Here is a 16,041-nt window from a genome sequence, read left to right on the forward strand (position 1 = left end):
CGGAGCTTGATCTGTGCAGATTTCTCTCCTGATTCAGACCAGACCAGTTTTCACTGGAGGAAGCATTATAATGGCTTATGGACTTTTTTTGTCAGAAGCAATGGTTTGAACTTAAAAACTTCTTAATGATAGATTTGTTTCATATAAACATGCATCTTTTCTCTTCTTAAGATGTTAACTGATGGACTGGAGTGGTGTGGGTTACTTGTGGATTATTGTGATGTTTTTATCAGCTGTTTGGACTCTCATTCTGACGGCACCCATTCACTGCAGAGCATCCATTGGTGAACAAGTGATGCAATGCTACATTTCTCCAAATCTGATGAAGAAACAAACTCCTCTACATCTTGGATGGCCTGAGGATGATCACATCTTCAGCAAATTTTAATTTTTGCATTAACTTTTCCTTTAAGTCATTTTTAGATCAGCTTAAGTATTACATGTAAGCAAAAGGCTGAGGGGCGTGGTCTGTTTTAAACCCCACCCACTTCATGCAACCGACTGGTTGGCAGGATAACGTTACGCCTATTTCAGTTTCAGTGCCACAAAACGTTCATAAAACATCGCTGCCGACCCTCCTCATATGGTTCTGCTTGTAATGAGTGTTAAGGTGCATAGGTTGCTTCGGTCGGATTTCCTTCACCCTACAATATTGACGATGAGGCGACCGATGCCAAATACAAAACAAACCCAAAATAAACCAAACAAATCGTATATATCTACACAGTGTCATTCAAAACATCAGATCAGAAATGCACGGCAAACAGAAAGAGCGATGGCTCGGTGCTCGGGCGCTGCAGTCTTTCGTAGTGCTTCAGACGTGACCAAACGCTTCACGATGATAAGATGAATCCTGTCTGCTACGGCCGTGTCAATACAGTGCTTGAAACGAGAACAGCCATGAGGCACTAAGAGGGAGGAGCGGTTCGGGATGCACGCCACCGTCGGGGCGACTCTGTTGCGGCGGGCGGCGGCTGGCTCCTCCTCCCCCTCTGCATCGGCGGGAGAAGCATCCGTCTGTCACCTCTTCTGCAGGCTGCGCAATTTCTGTGAATATCTGAGCACGCGGGGCGAGCGCGAGTGGAGCTTCACGAACAGCTCGGGGAACTTGTACTGAGGAAACAAGGTCTCCAGGAAGCCCTCCAGAAAGACGCAGGCCAGCCGGCGGTTCAGTGGTTGGTGCTGGAACATGTCAAAGACGCGCAGGATGCCCTTGCGTGTGGTTTCCGCCCCGATGATGTGCTTCAACTCATCTGATGGAAGGAGAACATTTCAAGTCATGTCAGATTGATTTATATAGTGCTCTGCACAACAGATTCAAAGCAGCTTCACAGAAAATCATGATGTTAATATTTAAAATTTATGTCTATGTAGTTATTGTAGTACATCAGGTTAAACTAAATAAAAATCAGAAATGTTTCCTTGGCCATTAGCTGTAATAAATTACATTTAAATGTTTTTATTATTTTATTTTATTTAACATTTATTTTATTTAAACTAAAAATATATTGTTTATGGTTGTAGTTAACAATAACTGTGGTACTATATATATATATATATATATATATATATATATATATATATATATATATATATATATATATATATATATATATATATATATATATATATATATATATATATATACACATACACACACACACACAATCATTAAAAAGTTTGGGGTCTTAATTTATTTTTTTTTTTAATAAACTAATACCTTTATTCTACAAGGGCACATTAAATTGATCAAAAGTGACAGCAAAGATATTTGTAATGTTACATAAGACAATACCTTATATTTAAAGTAGGGCTGTCAAATGATTAATCACGATTAATCACATCCAAAATAAAAGTTTTGTTTACATAATATATGTGTGTATACTGTGTATATTTATTATGTATATATAAATACACACACATGCATGTATATATTTAACAAGAATATGTTATGTTTATATATTAAATATATTTATATATAATATAAAATATAAGAATATAAATATATAAATGTATATACATGTAAATATTTTCTAAATATATAATTTATGTGTGTGTATTTATATATACATGATAAATATACCCTGTACACATACATATATTATGTAAACAAAACTTTTATTTTGGATGTGATTAATCATTTGACAGCCCTACTTTAAAGAATACTGAAAATAAAATGTTTTACAGTTTCCATAAAAAAAATATTTGGCAGTACAATTATTTTCAACATAGGAGCATAGGAGATTTTTCAAAAGCATTTAAAAATGTTATCGACATTTTGGCTTTTTTGATAATACATACATCTAACATTAAGAGTGCCATCTGCATAATAACTACAGATTTTCCACTATAGTCTGTGCTGTGAATGCACATAAATGTCTGTATATTCAAGATTCAGGCTGTTGTGTGTGTGTGTGTGTGTGTATACCTGGCATGATGCCCAGGAGTGTGGTCTTGGCGGCGACTCGCGTCCTCATGCGTAAGCTTTTGTCTCTGCGGGGCGGCGTCTCGGCGAGGATCCCATTTGGCCAGTAAGAGTCTCTGCAAGGGTCAAAAAACCCAGTCAGAAGACAAACCAGAATCAATACATGTCAAAACAGACACAGTGTGCTTGAAATCATCACCTGAATCTCTTCACATAATCAGACACTTGCTCAGGCGAGGTCATGTAGTCGACGTGATCCACAATTTTCCTGCAATGAAGCAAAAACATATGTTCAGCTTTGAACAGACAGCAGAAATGCAACCTCATGTGACTAGTGTGTGTGTGTCTGTCGCACCTGTTAATGGTGTCTCCATACGTGGCTTTGATGAGCTGCTGCAGGAGGTTTTTGATGTTTCTGCGCAGCCACTGATTTCTCTCCTTCAGATCAAACACCTCGTCCATCAGCAGCAACATCACCCTCAGTGGAATATTATCATCCACCTGTTCATCAGCACAGCGTTATTAAACTGACAGCTGCAGCTTTAAAATACATTACTAGGGTAAAATACTAGTGTAAAGTAAAAAAAAAAAAAAATCTGTATTTCATAATAATAATGAAAATAATAATAAATATTATTATTTTAATGAAATTATTAAATGAAAAATCAATCAAAAATGTTTACTATGGTAATAACACTTTACAATAAATATTAAATATATTTTAGTAAAGTATAAAAATGTAAAAACACAAAGAAATACACTGGTAAAATACTATTGTACTGTAAAATCAGTATTTAATAATAATGATAATAACAATTATGATGAAAGTAATAAATATTATTTTATTAAATTATAAAATGAAAAATAAAACAATTACTATAGTAATAACAATATTACAACAAATATTAAATCAATATTATACAGGGTTCCCACACCTTGATTAACTTCAAATTAAAGGACTTTTCAAGGACTTTCCAGGTCCAATACCCTCCAATTCAAGGACTTGATGTGAAGACACATTTCAAGTGAGAGTGTGGTTACATTGTGTTATCTTGTAAGATACATTGTTACAGTTTTCATGTCTCAAACACAACTATGCATTTATTTTTGGCCATGACAGAGATCTGATATTCTGTTTGTTGTATTTCTGTTTTGCATGAAACTGAAGAATATTCGGTACATCCTATACTGTATTCTAAAATTATATTAACTTTTGCATGGATTTTATTTTGAAGAGTTCAGGCTCATGTAACCAGAAGCTTTAAGATATATGAATATGCTCTTACCTCATGGGTTTACATTATCTTAACAAGCAAAGCAATTCAACATTAATTTCACGGTGTCTCTGTGAAACATAGAGGTACCATCGTAGTAGTTTTGTGCGCGCATGAACGTTATGTAGGGTGACCATATTTTAGTTTTCCAAAAAGAGGACATCCATACCTAACAGACATTTTACATTCACTGTGTTTGGTTGTTGGTTAAAGTAGTGCCCAAAGTAGCGCAATGACCATATACCAAATATCAAAACTGAAAATATGTCATTTCCATACCTAAAATACATTTTTTACAGTCACTGTTATGCATACTGATCATAAACAGCTAAAAAGCTTCCAGTGGCCCTCCTTCACAAAACTTAACATCTAGCACAGTTTTATCACAGGCAGAATGTGAAATGTTTCAATACAAGCATTTCAGTCAAATGTAATTTAAGCAACATTTCAGACCTTTAACCCCCGGGGAAAATCAACCCATTAACAGTTTAAAAGTAGCCACAGAAAAAAAAAAAAAAAAAAAAAATACCCACAGACTTTGCAACCCTGCATTTAACACGAGCTGCGGGAGTCAGATTTGACTGATCACGGGTTGAGGACAGAGAGATGGCTGATAGACCATGCTGGAGGATTTGTTGCTCAACAGATCCTGAGCTCACTGACAAATATCTGATCTTACTTCACACAGAGCGCGCATGAGCACGTAAACAGACGTGAAAGTGAACAGTGAGCGCTCATTCAAAAGAGATTTAAATACTCTGTGTATTGATATATGCTCCCTGATGCGCAAAAATTATACAATATTAGAATGTTTGTGGGAGCGGGCGGGACTGGACACAAAAATCACGGGAGCGGGCAATAATGGTCAGAAATTCAGTGGGAGCAGGATTAAGAAAACAGTCCCTTGCAGCGCTCTAATAAAATAACGCACACAATCATTGGCGACTGTAGAAAGTAAAAGCTGAATCCCCGACATTTTGGGCGATTCAAAAATCATCTGGCCGGAGGCATTTTTTTAGGTCCAAAAAGACGACATGTCCAGGGAAAAGAGGAAATATGGTCACTCTAACATCATGTCAACGTACAACACAAAGTACCTCACGTGGGAAACACTTAACGTGACGCGTAAATGCGCATAACTAGTGTAAATCAAGCAAGCTAGTACACATAGGCCACAAAGTGTTGGTGAAATAACACATTAGCGGACCAGAGGGAATAATATGGAAATTTTTCCAGAAAACTTCTTGCACAAAATAAATTCAAGTACTTTCAAGGACCTGTATCAATGTATGTTTATTTTCAAAAACTTTCCAGGGCCTTGAAATTTTTTCTTTCAGATTCACAAACTTTCAAGGATTTCAAGGACCAGTGGGAACCCTGATTATAATATAAACTATATATATATATATATATATATATATAAAAAAAAAGAAATAATTACTATGGTAATAATACTATTGTACTGTAAAATAAATAAAAAAAAATCAGTATTCAATAATACAATTATGATGAAAATAATAAATATAATTTTATTAAATTATAAAATGAAAAATAAAACAATTACTATAGTAATAACAATATTACAATAAATATTAAATCAATATTATAATAAAAATAAAGAAAAATCAATAAAGAAATAATTACTATGGTTATAATAATATTGTACTGTAAAATAAACTGAGTATTTAATAATAATAATAAATATTTTATTAAATTATAAAAAAGGAAAACAAAAAAGAAATACATTGGTATTTTATAATAATATTGTACTGTAAAATAAGAAACAACAATAATAATTTGCAGAGTAAAAGAAAAATTACGACACTAATACTTATGCATGTTTTTAAACATTATACCATAAAGCTTGTACTAGAATTGCTTATTACAATTATTAAAATAACATATCAGCACCTTTACACAAACTAAAAGCAACAAGCCACTGTGTTCGAGTGATTTGGCCATGTTTGATTTGATGTTGACTCACATTGTCGTCCAGCTGGGCCGAGACGCGGCAGTGTTCGGGATCGATGTCAGACTTTGCGATTAAAGGAGGCACCTGTGGATCAGACACATCTGGAGTCAATGACATGCATTCATAAAAGAACGGCATTTGAGTGCAAATATTTGGCCTACATGCCTGCGCATGCATGTGAAACGACTGACAAACGCCACAGACTAAGTTTCCCAGTTACAGAAAAACAGGCAACACAAAGGTCTCTGGTCTTTTGCGCATTTCTCGCAGTGCTCTGAGATTCTCCAGACGTGCTCTACCTTAAATATGGACTGTTTAATATCCTGGCCAAGTTTCTCGGACATGCGGCCCATGTCTGCTGAGACTTTGGACACTCCCTCGGCCAGGCTGTCCGGCAGTGACTTCACGGCATTGGACACATTCCGCATGGAGCTCCGGAGAGGATTCACAAACGTGTCCATCTGTCCGAGTCCAGAGAACAGGACAAGTTTACAAAAACGGCGAATCCTAGCAGACAACAACTCTACGCCGCGGCCCCTCTGGAGTAATACATGGAGGTGCGTTCACGCTCACAGCCATTTCATCACTGTTCCTACTGAACCGCAGTATTCGGATCATGTCTTTGCTGTTGCTATTTAATGTTAAACCTGCTCAACTTTTTTGCACCACCGGTGTTTCTATTCCTCAGGGTGTCCTGAAATGCCAGCTCTCATAGAAAACGAATAACTCTCATTAACTACTAATTTAATCGCTGTTTGTGTGAACGCCCCTTTAGTCTGGCGCTCTCTCGATCTATGCATCTGTCTCCCAAAAGGGTGTCAAAGTAACGCAGTTTGTTAGATAAAATCTATGGGGTTTCATATAATTTTATTAGTGATTTTTGTTTCAGTGCATAGATTTAATGATTAGATTACATTATCGTTAAAAAAAAAAAGTTTAGAGAAGTCTCCATGTTTTATTTTACAAGCATTAAAAAAAAAGTTTGAAAAAAGAAGTTTGGGGTCAATATGATTTTTTTTTTAAAGAAATTGATACTTTTATTCAGAAAGGATGCATTAAAGTTATCAAAAGTGACAGTACAAGACATTTATAATGTTACAGAAGATTCTATTTCAAATAAAAGCTGTTCTATTAAAGTTTCTATTCATCAAAGAATCCTGAAAAAAATGTATCAGTTTCCACAAAAACATTGGGCAGCACAACTGTTTTCAACACTGATAATAATCAGAAATGTTTCTTGAAAATTAGAATGATTTCTGAAGGATCATGTGACTCCGCTTTGATCACAGAAATAAATCACACAGAAAACAGCTATTTGAAACGGCGATATTTCACAAGTTTTATTAAGTGATATTTCTGATCAAATAAATGCAGTCTTTGTGAGCAGAAGAGACTTCTTTTAAACCATTAAACATTAATCTTATTTTTTTTTTATGCTGGAGCATATAAATAAAAATGGTTAAATGTCATTTATTGAAAATTTAGTGTATGCCTTGATTGTTTTATACCAAGATATACTTTTATAAGCTAAATCTCCCACCCTGCTGGACTTGAAACACCTTCCCTGATCATATTAAACATTTTCTGTATTTTGGGTATTTCTCACCTTGCGTGCGAAGTCTCCTTTGCCCTTGCTGTAGGCTTTGTTCTCCAGGAAGTCATAGACGTAGGGGATCAGCATGGGACAGGCCTTCACCATCTCCGGATTCAACAGCAGCTGTAAGACAAACTCAGCTCTCAGCACACCTGAGCCAGCAGAACCCAAAATAAACACCCGTCCTGATCTGACCCACCTGCAAATAAGCGTTCAGGTCCTTCTTCCTCTTCTCCAAAAACTCCCGGTCCATGTTGTTAAAGGTCTTTTTGCCAGGAAGCTTGAGAATCGGACCAAGGCTCTCAAACTAAAGACGGGACACATGGGTTAGAAAACATGACATCTATCAAACCAAATTAAATCAGACTGAGTTCAGCTAAAATATTTAGGCACATGCAGGACTCTGTGTTCGCAAAACTTCACAGAATTTAAACACCAGTCAACAAGTTCAACAAGTATCTTTGCGTATTGCATGGCTAATAATTAATGGTGATTTCAACTACCAATATTGCTGAACACACAGAAATATATTTTTTTTAAGTAAAAGAATATTTTTAAAATGAGAGGTGGGGTAAAATTATGACATTATTTATAATGTAAGCAAATTTTCCCCCAAATCTCATTAAGGGATTAATAAGAATTTCTGCATCAGTGTAGTTTATTGTACTGCTTTTAAGCTATGCAGATTTTAATTACAATTTCTACTATAGTAAATAATAATAAAAATAATTCTTATAGTAAATGAGAAAATAAAATCTACAGAGAAAAAATTAATTTAAAGGCAGTACAACAAACTACCTAGATGTATAAATTTTTGACAATTTTGACAAAAATAAAATAAAATACACACACACAACAAATATATATATATATATCCCCATAATTGAATTTCATCTCCAAAAAAAATAAAAAAAATAATTATATATAGATCAATGTATATATAAACATATATCGATGTGGCTTGTATTGGTTTCGTAAAAATGTCATTATTTAACATTTTTCACATTTTCTTTTTTTGTGTTTTAAACATGGTAAAATGAGTTAAACACGAACGCATCACAATGAAGACAGCTCTATAAAGGAAAAATTTAATAAAGACAAGTGATTTCAGACCACATTTCTAGCATGTTGATCTAAGTTGTACTGCCTTTAAGTTACGCAGATTTTAATTACTTTTTTTTTACTATTATATAGAAATACAGTATAAAATCTGCATAACTTAAAGGCAGTAAACGAACCGATCTGATAGTTGACGTGTGATGTTCATTAAAGGGTAAACCGGTCTCACCTGCTCTGTGATGCGCATGTGGAAGTCGTGGAAATCGCTGTAGCGCCGGTACGTCTTCCAGATGTCCTCGCTGCCGTCAGAGTTCTTGCGTATGACGGTGAGGGTATAGAGAGCGTACGTCTTCCCGTGTTCGTTACACACGCCTGCCACAGGAAGTAGGTTTAGAAAAGCATCAGCTACAGCACACCGGGAGAGAGAGGCAGGAGCGATGGAAACGATGGCAGGGGAAAGAGAACGAGAAGCACAAGAGAGACACACAACAGAGAGAGCACAACAAGACAAACGACAGAGGGACAGAGGGAAAAAAAAGATGAACGTAAGGAAGTGAAGTGATAGTGTCACAACAAGAACAAACACAAAGTGGGAAGAAAAGCGTTGCTCCTTCAAATAAATGAAGCTTGAAAATGAGAAATGATGACTAGGAAGAGTTCACAGGCACACACTGAACAGCTCATTAAATCACACACAGACAATTACCATTTACATGAGTCATTACTAACATTCAATTAAACATTTTAAAGAAACTAAAGGAATAAAACAACTTTAATGCATGTGGACAATTTTTGTAACTGCTTGTTTTATGTTTTATATATAAATGTAGTATTTGATGTACTTTAATTTATGCTATTTTAAAATATATATTGAAAATATTTAATATTTAAGATATTTTAAATATATATGTCTTTATATAACAGTATGTGTGTGTGTGTGTGTGTGTGTGTGTGTGTGTGTGTGTGTCTAAATATATATATTTTCACCTTATAATTAAAAAAATTGCGTAAATTAAAATACAACAAATACTAAATGATATATAAATACTTTCCATAATTTATCATTTAACACATACTTAATACACAACTTTTAGCAGAACAACGAGAATTGGGAGGAGCCTAAAAAAAATTTTTATGAATCTTTGCAAATCGCCTTTTCTAATAACGTGCTAGTTAGCAAGTTCCGCAGGTAATTTAAACAGTCTCATGAGTATGGCTCGTCAACCCACGGAAGAGAGGGGCAGGGTCAGCAGAGCTCATTAGCATTTAAAGTGACATGCACTGAAACGGATCACTGTGAACAGAGCTGTTTTTGACAGGCTAAAATAGGTGTTGTTTTACACTACCACCAAAGTATGTTATACACTTTTTATTAAGACCCTAAAGAATCATATTAACTAGTGGAAAACTGGCATGTGATGACCCCTTTAATTATCTTTGAGCATAACACAATGTGCATTTTTTCTTCTTTTGATATTAAGGTGAAATGTTTTTTTTAGATATTGTTACACAATGTTGTAACCAGGTATAATGCAATAAAGACAGCTAAGCTATTGTCTAGACATTATAAGCAATAAACAACAACAACAACAAAAAAAAAAAAAAACACTTTTTGATGTTGATTTTCATTGAGGACAGAAAACACTGTGACTGGTAAGGACACAGTGCTGAACTTTAAAACTGTACAGTATTTATCTACTGAAATGGTTAACAGCAGGTAAAGCTCTCACCTGTATCAGAGATAAAGGCATGAAGCTGAGCAGACTCATCCACGCTCCCGCTGCTGAGATCATCTAATGACTACAACACACAATCATTTGAAACAATCACACTCACCTGATGTATGTAAATATTACATATGAACGGCTTTATTTGACATACTAAATTAATGCTTCCTGTTGGAGACCCGTTGAACGACTCTGGAGAAACAGAGAAATATGAATGAATTTTAGGAGATGATGTGTAAACAGACTCATCTGGAAGTGTGTGTGTGTTGTCACCTCCGTCCCCGTGGTCTGACCCCATGTAACTGGGCTCTTTCAGCATGTCCAGCTCGGCCAGCATCCGCACGTACAGCGGGTGCTGCTTAAACGACGGGTAAAACCTCTCATCCCGCAACATCATATCATACACCTGAGGAACACAGACAGCTAATATAGTGGGCTTTTTAATGGTTATACTGGTCCAAATAGGCCAGCATGATAAACCATCAAAAATCTCAAATTAGACTTGTATACACTACTGTTCATAAGTTTTAGATCGGTAAGATCCTCGGTAAGTCTCTTTTGCTCATCAAGGCTGCATTCATTTGATCAAAAATATTTTACCATTTAAAATAACTGTTCTCTATGTGAATAAAATGTAATATATTCTTGTGATCAAAGCTGAATTTTCAGCATCATTACTCCAGTATTCAGTGTCACACGATCCTTAAAAAATCTTTCTAATATGCTGATTTGCTGCTCAAGAAACATTTCTGATCAATGTTGAAGTGACTTTACAGTCCATGAATATTTTTACTGGCCATTAAACTGTATGTGAATTATTTCATGAAAAAACAGGCAGAACAAAATGGGGAAACATTGCAATTTTTATTTTGTATTGATATTTATATTTGTATTTACTTACTATTATTATTATTATTATTATTAATCAAACCATAAAAATAAAAAAAATCCAAGAATCATCACAATAATACTACTGAGCTGTAAAGTATTTTATAATAATTTAATAAAAAAAACAATAATAATAATAAATTAATAATAATAATTGTTGTTGTTGTAATTATTATTTTACATAGCAACAGTAAAAGTACAACACTAATATTTATGGTTGTATTTTCTTTGCTTTATTATACTACTGAACTGCAAAGAATCACAAAATTAAAATAAAAAAAAAAAAACACATAATAATAATAATAATTATTATTAATAATAACAACAATCATCATTGATGTTATTATAATTAAAAAAATAAATATTATTTTATATAATATTTTATACAACAAATGTAAAATTACAATATTAATATTTATTGTTGTTGTTTTTTTCATTGCTTTCCATTGATGTATGGTTTGTTATGATGGGACAATATTTGGCTGAGATACAACTATTGGAAAATCTGGAATCTGAGGGTGCAAAAAAATCTAAATATTGAGAAAATCACCTTTAAAGTTGTCCAAATGAATTTCTTAGCAATGCATATTACTAATCAAAAATTAAGGTTTGATATATTTATAGTAGGAAAGTTATAAAATATTTTCATGGAACATGATCTTCACTTAATATCCTAATGATTTTTGCCATAAAAGAAAAATCTATATTTTTGACTCGTACAATGTATTTTTGACTGTTGCTAGAAAAAAAATATACCCCAGCGACTTAAGACTGGTTTTGTGCTCCAGGGTCACATATGCTCAAAGGAACATCTGTCATTACCTTTTTCTGTATTTCATCAAATATCTCAGGTGTGGGATCCTCTTTGTTGAGTTTCTGAGCCAGTCTGGTCACAGACGCTTCGTCCACCTCCACCCTAGGAGAGGCCTGAGTGGAAATAAACCTGTCAAACATCACTTCATGGACCCTTGACACATTCTTAGCGGTAAATCTCAATCCTCTCACCTTTTCGGACAGGTACTGGTCGTAGACGCCGAGCGCGGCGGCTCTCAGCAGACCTTTGGTGGTCTGGCTGCTCTGCTTCTTCCCGTCTCTCTGGCTGCTCTGTAAGACCTCCAGCTGCTGCTGGGCCGTGACCCGATAGCCCTCCACCGTCAGCCAGAAGAACAGGATCGCCTGACCGCCCATGGGCTGCATGTAGTCTAGAGACAGAGAGAGATGAAAGGTATTGAGGAAAGATATCTAAAGAGAGGACAGTTTGTGTGCATCCGCCTCCACTCACCCATGAAGAACTGCAGCGCGATGTTGTGCACTAATATATGCTCCAACGGTATCACACACAGCTTCCCAAAATTAGCTGCGAGTTTCAATGCATCAACTTCCTGTTCAGAGAAAAAAATAAATAAAAAAACTGTTAAAAAGAGATATTGGCAGTTGAAATGTTAATTGTCACAACTGATTAACTGCTAGTAAGATACAGTACAGTAAGTCAATTTTATTATGTATTTTATAATGTTTTTGAAAAAGTTATTTCTGTATTTCTGTAATAAACATCATTATTAATAACAGTTATTAATTATATTGGAACATACAGAAATAACTGTTTGCAATACTATAATAGCATAATATTGTTATTAATAATAATAATACATTTGAAAAATAGTCATTTCTGTATTTTCCAAAAATATTCTTATTAATAATAGTAATTAATTATATTAATTATCTGTATACTTTTCTGTAATAATTAATTGATCATTAATAAAACGTATATAATAAAATAATTATTTAATTTATAAAAATTATAACTATATATTTATAATTTAATGACATATTCTTATTAAGACAGTATTACAGTTTTTATTAATATTTCAAATTACTTTTTATTTTTTAAACTTTCCATTTTCTTTTTAATTTTAAAGTGTAATTAATTTTGTTGTGCATTTTGTTCATTTTGTTAATTTTTTCTTTTTCTTCTTTTATTAATTGATATTTCAGTTTTAGTCATTAAAGTACATCAGGTCAAATAAAATTAAAATGAGAAATGCTGCCTCGGCAAGGAGCTAAATATATATATATATATATATATTCTTTATTTCAGTTCAGTCTTATTTCAAGAAATGAAAATGGTTTTACTTTCAGTTAACTATAATAACCCTGATTAAGAGGAATAATTTCATATGTTTAATTTACACTATTGTTAATGATAAATTAATCATTACTGAAAAGAAATTGAAATATAAATGTTTTAATGAATATTCATGTATTATAATAAAGCAAATGTGAATGAAACAGGACAGATTTGTTTACCTTCCCTGATTGCAGCCGTTGTATCCGTGTTTCACAGACTTTCTTCACAAAGAGCAAACTATTGATTTGATTCTTTATGAAGTTGATATCTGTGAGTGTGGAAGAGAGAGAAAATTAAGAGTACACAGTGTTTGTTATTAAAAAGCCTTGAACTTGCTCTCAAATTTTCCAAAACAAACCCCAGAATTCATTGTTTATTTTCCAACCGAATGAAAAAACACTTAACACTTAAACGAGTGTGTGTGAACATGAGTGAGCGTGTGTACCGTCTCCTCCCGTGTCCAGAGATCGGAGGTACTGAAGCTCCTCCAGGACTTTGTCTTTGACGGCCTCCAGCTCGGCCGCTTTGTCTGTCAGCTTTAAGATGTTCAAGAAGGCCTCGTAGTTACAGCTGGAGTCACGAATCTAAACACACACACAAAACTTCTTAAAGGTCTTTCATGACACGCTCTTGGACTGTAAGAGCCGAGCAGGTCTCACCATCCAGATGATGAACTGGTTGATGTAATCAGGGTCACTCAGCTGGTTAATTAAGGGCAGCAGAACTCCTCTGGCCAAAACTTCCTGCAGGACATCAAAGAGTCAATCAGTAAATGAACATCAAGTTTGTTCATGTGCAAGACACCGAGACTCTCAACATCAAGACCTGTCAGGATCACATAAACCGAAAGCACGTGTCTGCTTTCCATAAATCCCAGATCTAGTGTCTTAAAGCAACGTTCTGTAATGCATACAACTTAAGCTCTATCAACATCTTTTGTGATATAATGCCCATTTCCACAGAGAATAATTTAGACATTTTCCAAATTGCATTTTATAGGAAAAATTGCAATTTTTTTCCAACAGTTTAAATTATAATAAATGTTATTTGATATATTATAGTATTAATTAATATTTGACTTTCCATTTTTTATCATTTAATTTTTTGTATTATATATATATATATATATATATATATATATATATATATATATTAGCTTTATTGTTTATTTTAGTTCATTTTAGAAAATGTTTTTAGAGCAGTGTAATTTTAGCACTGAATTATTAATATTTTGAATCAATGTTTATTTTTATATTTTCCATTTTCATTTCAATTCAAGTTTATAGGTTTCAGTTTTTCATCTTATATTTTATTTTAGTTTTATTTGAAATAACAAAAACTATTTTTTAACAGTTTTAATTTTACTCTCATTGCAACGGAAGGCAGAGAAGGTCACAGGTCTTTAAAAATCACACAATGTTTGCATAACAATAATGCATGGTTTTCTCCACATAAACACATTACAGTTCTCATCCCTTTTTTAGCTGACCAAAGATAAGATGCTATTTGAATGAATTTGGGACTGATTTAGCATGTGTGAGTGTCTCACCCTGAGGAAGTATCTCATATTCTTGCTGTGGAAATCTCCAGGAGGTAGTAACAGGTACAGCAGCACTTCACAGAGATCCCGCAGGTAACCTGCACCAAAAAAAAAACACTGTTAAACACAGTGTTTTGTCTTGGAAATGTGCAGCGCTCACATACATTTATTAAAAAATAGCCTTTTGAAGTTTATCAATCACATTTGGCCTTATCGTGATTCTTCTATCATCTAAAACTGACATCTAAAATTGATAATTAAGATTTTTTACACCATTTAAGACTTTTTTTGTCCTTAAATTTCATAAGACTTTTTTTAAAGAATTCACAGAAACCATAGAATCTACGTTTACATTGTTTTTTTTGTGTATTTCTGAAACTCAGCAGCTACTATGTTCCCATTAACTATTGGTGTGTGGAAAACAGCAGCGTAAACATTCTTCAAAACAACTGCAGAAGAAAGAAAGTTGGTTTTGGAAAGACATGAGGGTGAGTAAATGATTTGTGATCAATGATGATGGAACGCAGATGTGATCACATGACATCTTTTATAGTCACAGGGCACATTTATGCACACTTCTCCACCCAGCAATCTTGTTTCTAAGATTTCTCAAAGCACTTCCCTGCATTCATGACTGGGTGTATGTTTATATTTTGTGCTAATTAAGTCTTTCAGCTGGTCTGGTATATAAGATCTGCATGAGAAGCATGTTCAACTTATTCATGACTATTGTTGACATAAACCCAAACCACTTCTTGAATCAGTGGGCTGGAGTCTCTCAACTGTCTATAGACACAAATCCTCCGTGTTTGTCTTACCTTCTTCATCCTTGCGTGACGTACACACGACATCTCTACAAATCTTCCTTTCCATTTCCACCTCCGCCTCAAAAAACGAGTCCAGCAACTCATCCGGAGCGTCACCTGCCACAAACACACAGACAGCGTCATGCACATGAGTCAGTACAATTAAGTTCCCATTAAAGACGCCCTGTACTCAGTGAACTCAGGTTAATCCTGATATTGAGATCTTTACATCACGTCCTAATCAGCTGTGACGCAATAAAAAGCTCATCTGACTCTATTTTAAGAGGTTAGTTAACCCACAAATAAAACAGCACCATTTCTCACTCCTCAAAACATCTACCTACACATTCCTCAGAAGAAATAAAGTTAAATGGGTTTGAAAAGACATTTTTACTTTTTGCTTCATTACAGTTATGCTCAGTCAACATGAACTAAAAATCAGGTTTTTTTTTTGTACAACTGAGATACTGTTATAATAATGTATATTACTATTTTGATTTACCGTTTATTTTAAAGTTTTGATTTTAATGCTAATTAACTTGTAATTCAATAATTAATTTTAGTTCAAATTAGTGCTTAATTGTGTGTTTGTCATTTTATTATTAATTAATTAATTTTTAATATGTCT

General features: G+C 34.0%; 1 protein-coding gene across 1 annotated transcript in view; it reads right to left on the minus strand.

The window, feature by feature from the left end:
• Positions 1-296: 296 nt before the first annotated feature.
• LOC109056447 (sorting nexin-13) overlaps positions 297-16,041 on the minus strand; it is a 30,981-nt gene continuing 15,236 nt past the window's right edge. Inside the window, 20 exon segments of the mRNA XM_042745346.1 lie at positions 297-1,253; positions 2,429-2,541; positions 2,625-2,693; positions 2,781-2,926; positions 5,684-5,755; positions 5,971-6,132; positions 7,278-7,388; positions 7,465-7,572; positions 8,554-8,696; positions 10,055-10,124; positions 10,206-10,243; positions 10,325-10,457; positions 11,762-11,866; positions 11,945-12,141; positions 12,222-12,321; positions 13,247-13,335; positions 13,513-13,651; positions 13,727-13,810; positions 14,617-14,705; positions 15,426-15,530. Of these exon segments, the coding sequence (XP_042601280.1) occupies positions 1,021-1,253; positions 2,429-2,541; positions 2,625-2,693; positions 2,781-2,926; positions 5,684-5,755; positions 5,971-6,132; positions 7,278-7,388; positions 7,465-7,572; positions 8,554-8,696; positions 10,055-10,124; positions 10,206-10,243; positions 10,325-10,457; positions 11,762-11,866; positions 11,945-12,141; positions 12,222-12,321; positions 13,247-13,335; positions 13,513-13,651; positions 13,727-13,810; positions 14,617-14,705; positions 15,426-15,530 (2,306 nt within the window). The 3' untranslated portion in view covers positions 297-1,020.

The sequence above is a fragment of the Cyprinus carpio genome, chromosome B19, assembly GCF_018340385.1.
Source record: "Cyprinus carpio isolate SPL01 chromosome B19, ASM1834038v1, whole genome shotgun sequence".
In the NCBI taxonomy this organism is placed as follows: domain Eukaryota; kingdom Metazoa; phylum Chordata; class Actinopteri; order Cypriniformes; family Cyprinidae; genus Cyprinus; species Cyprinus carpio.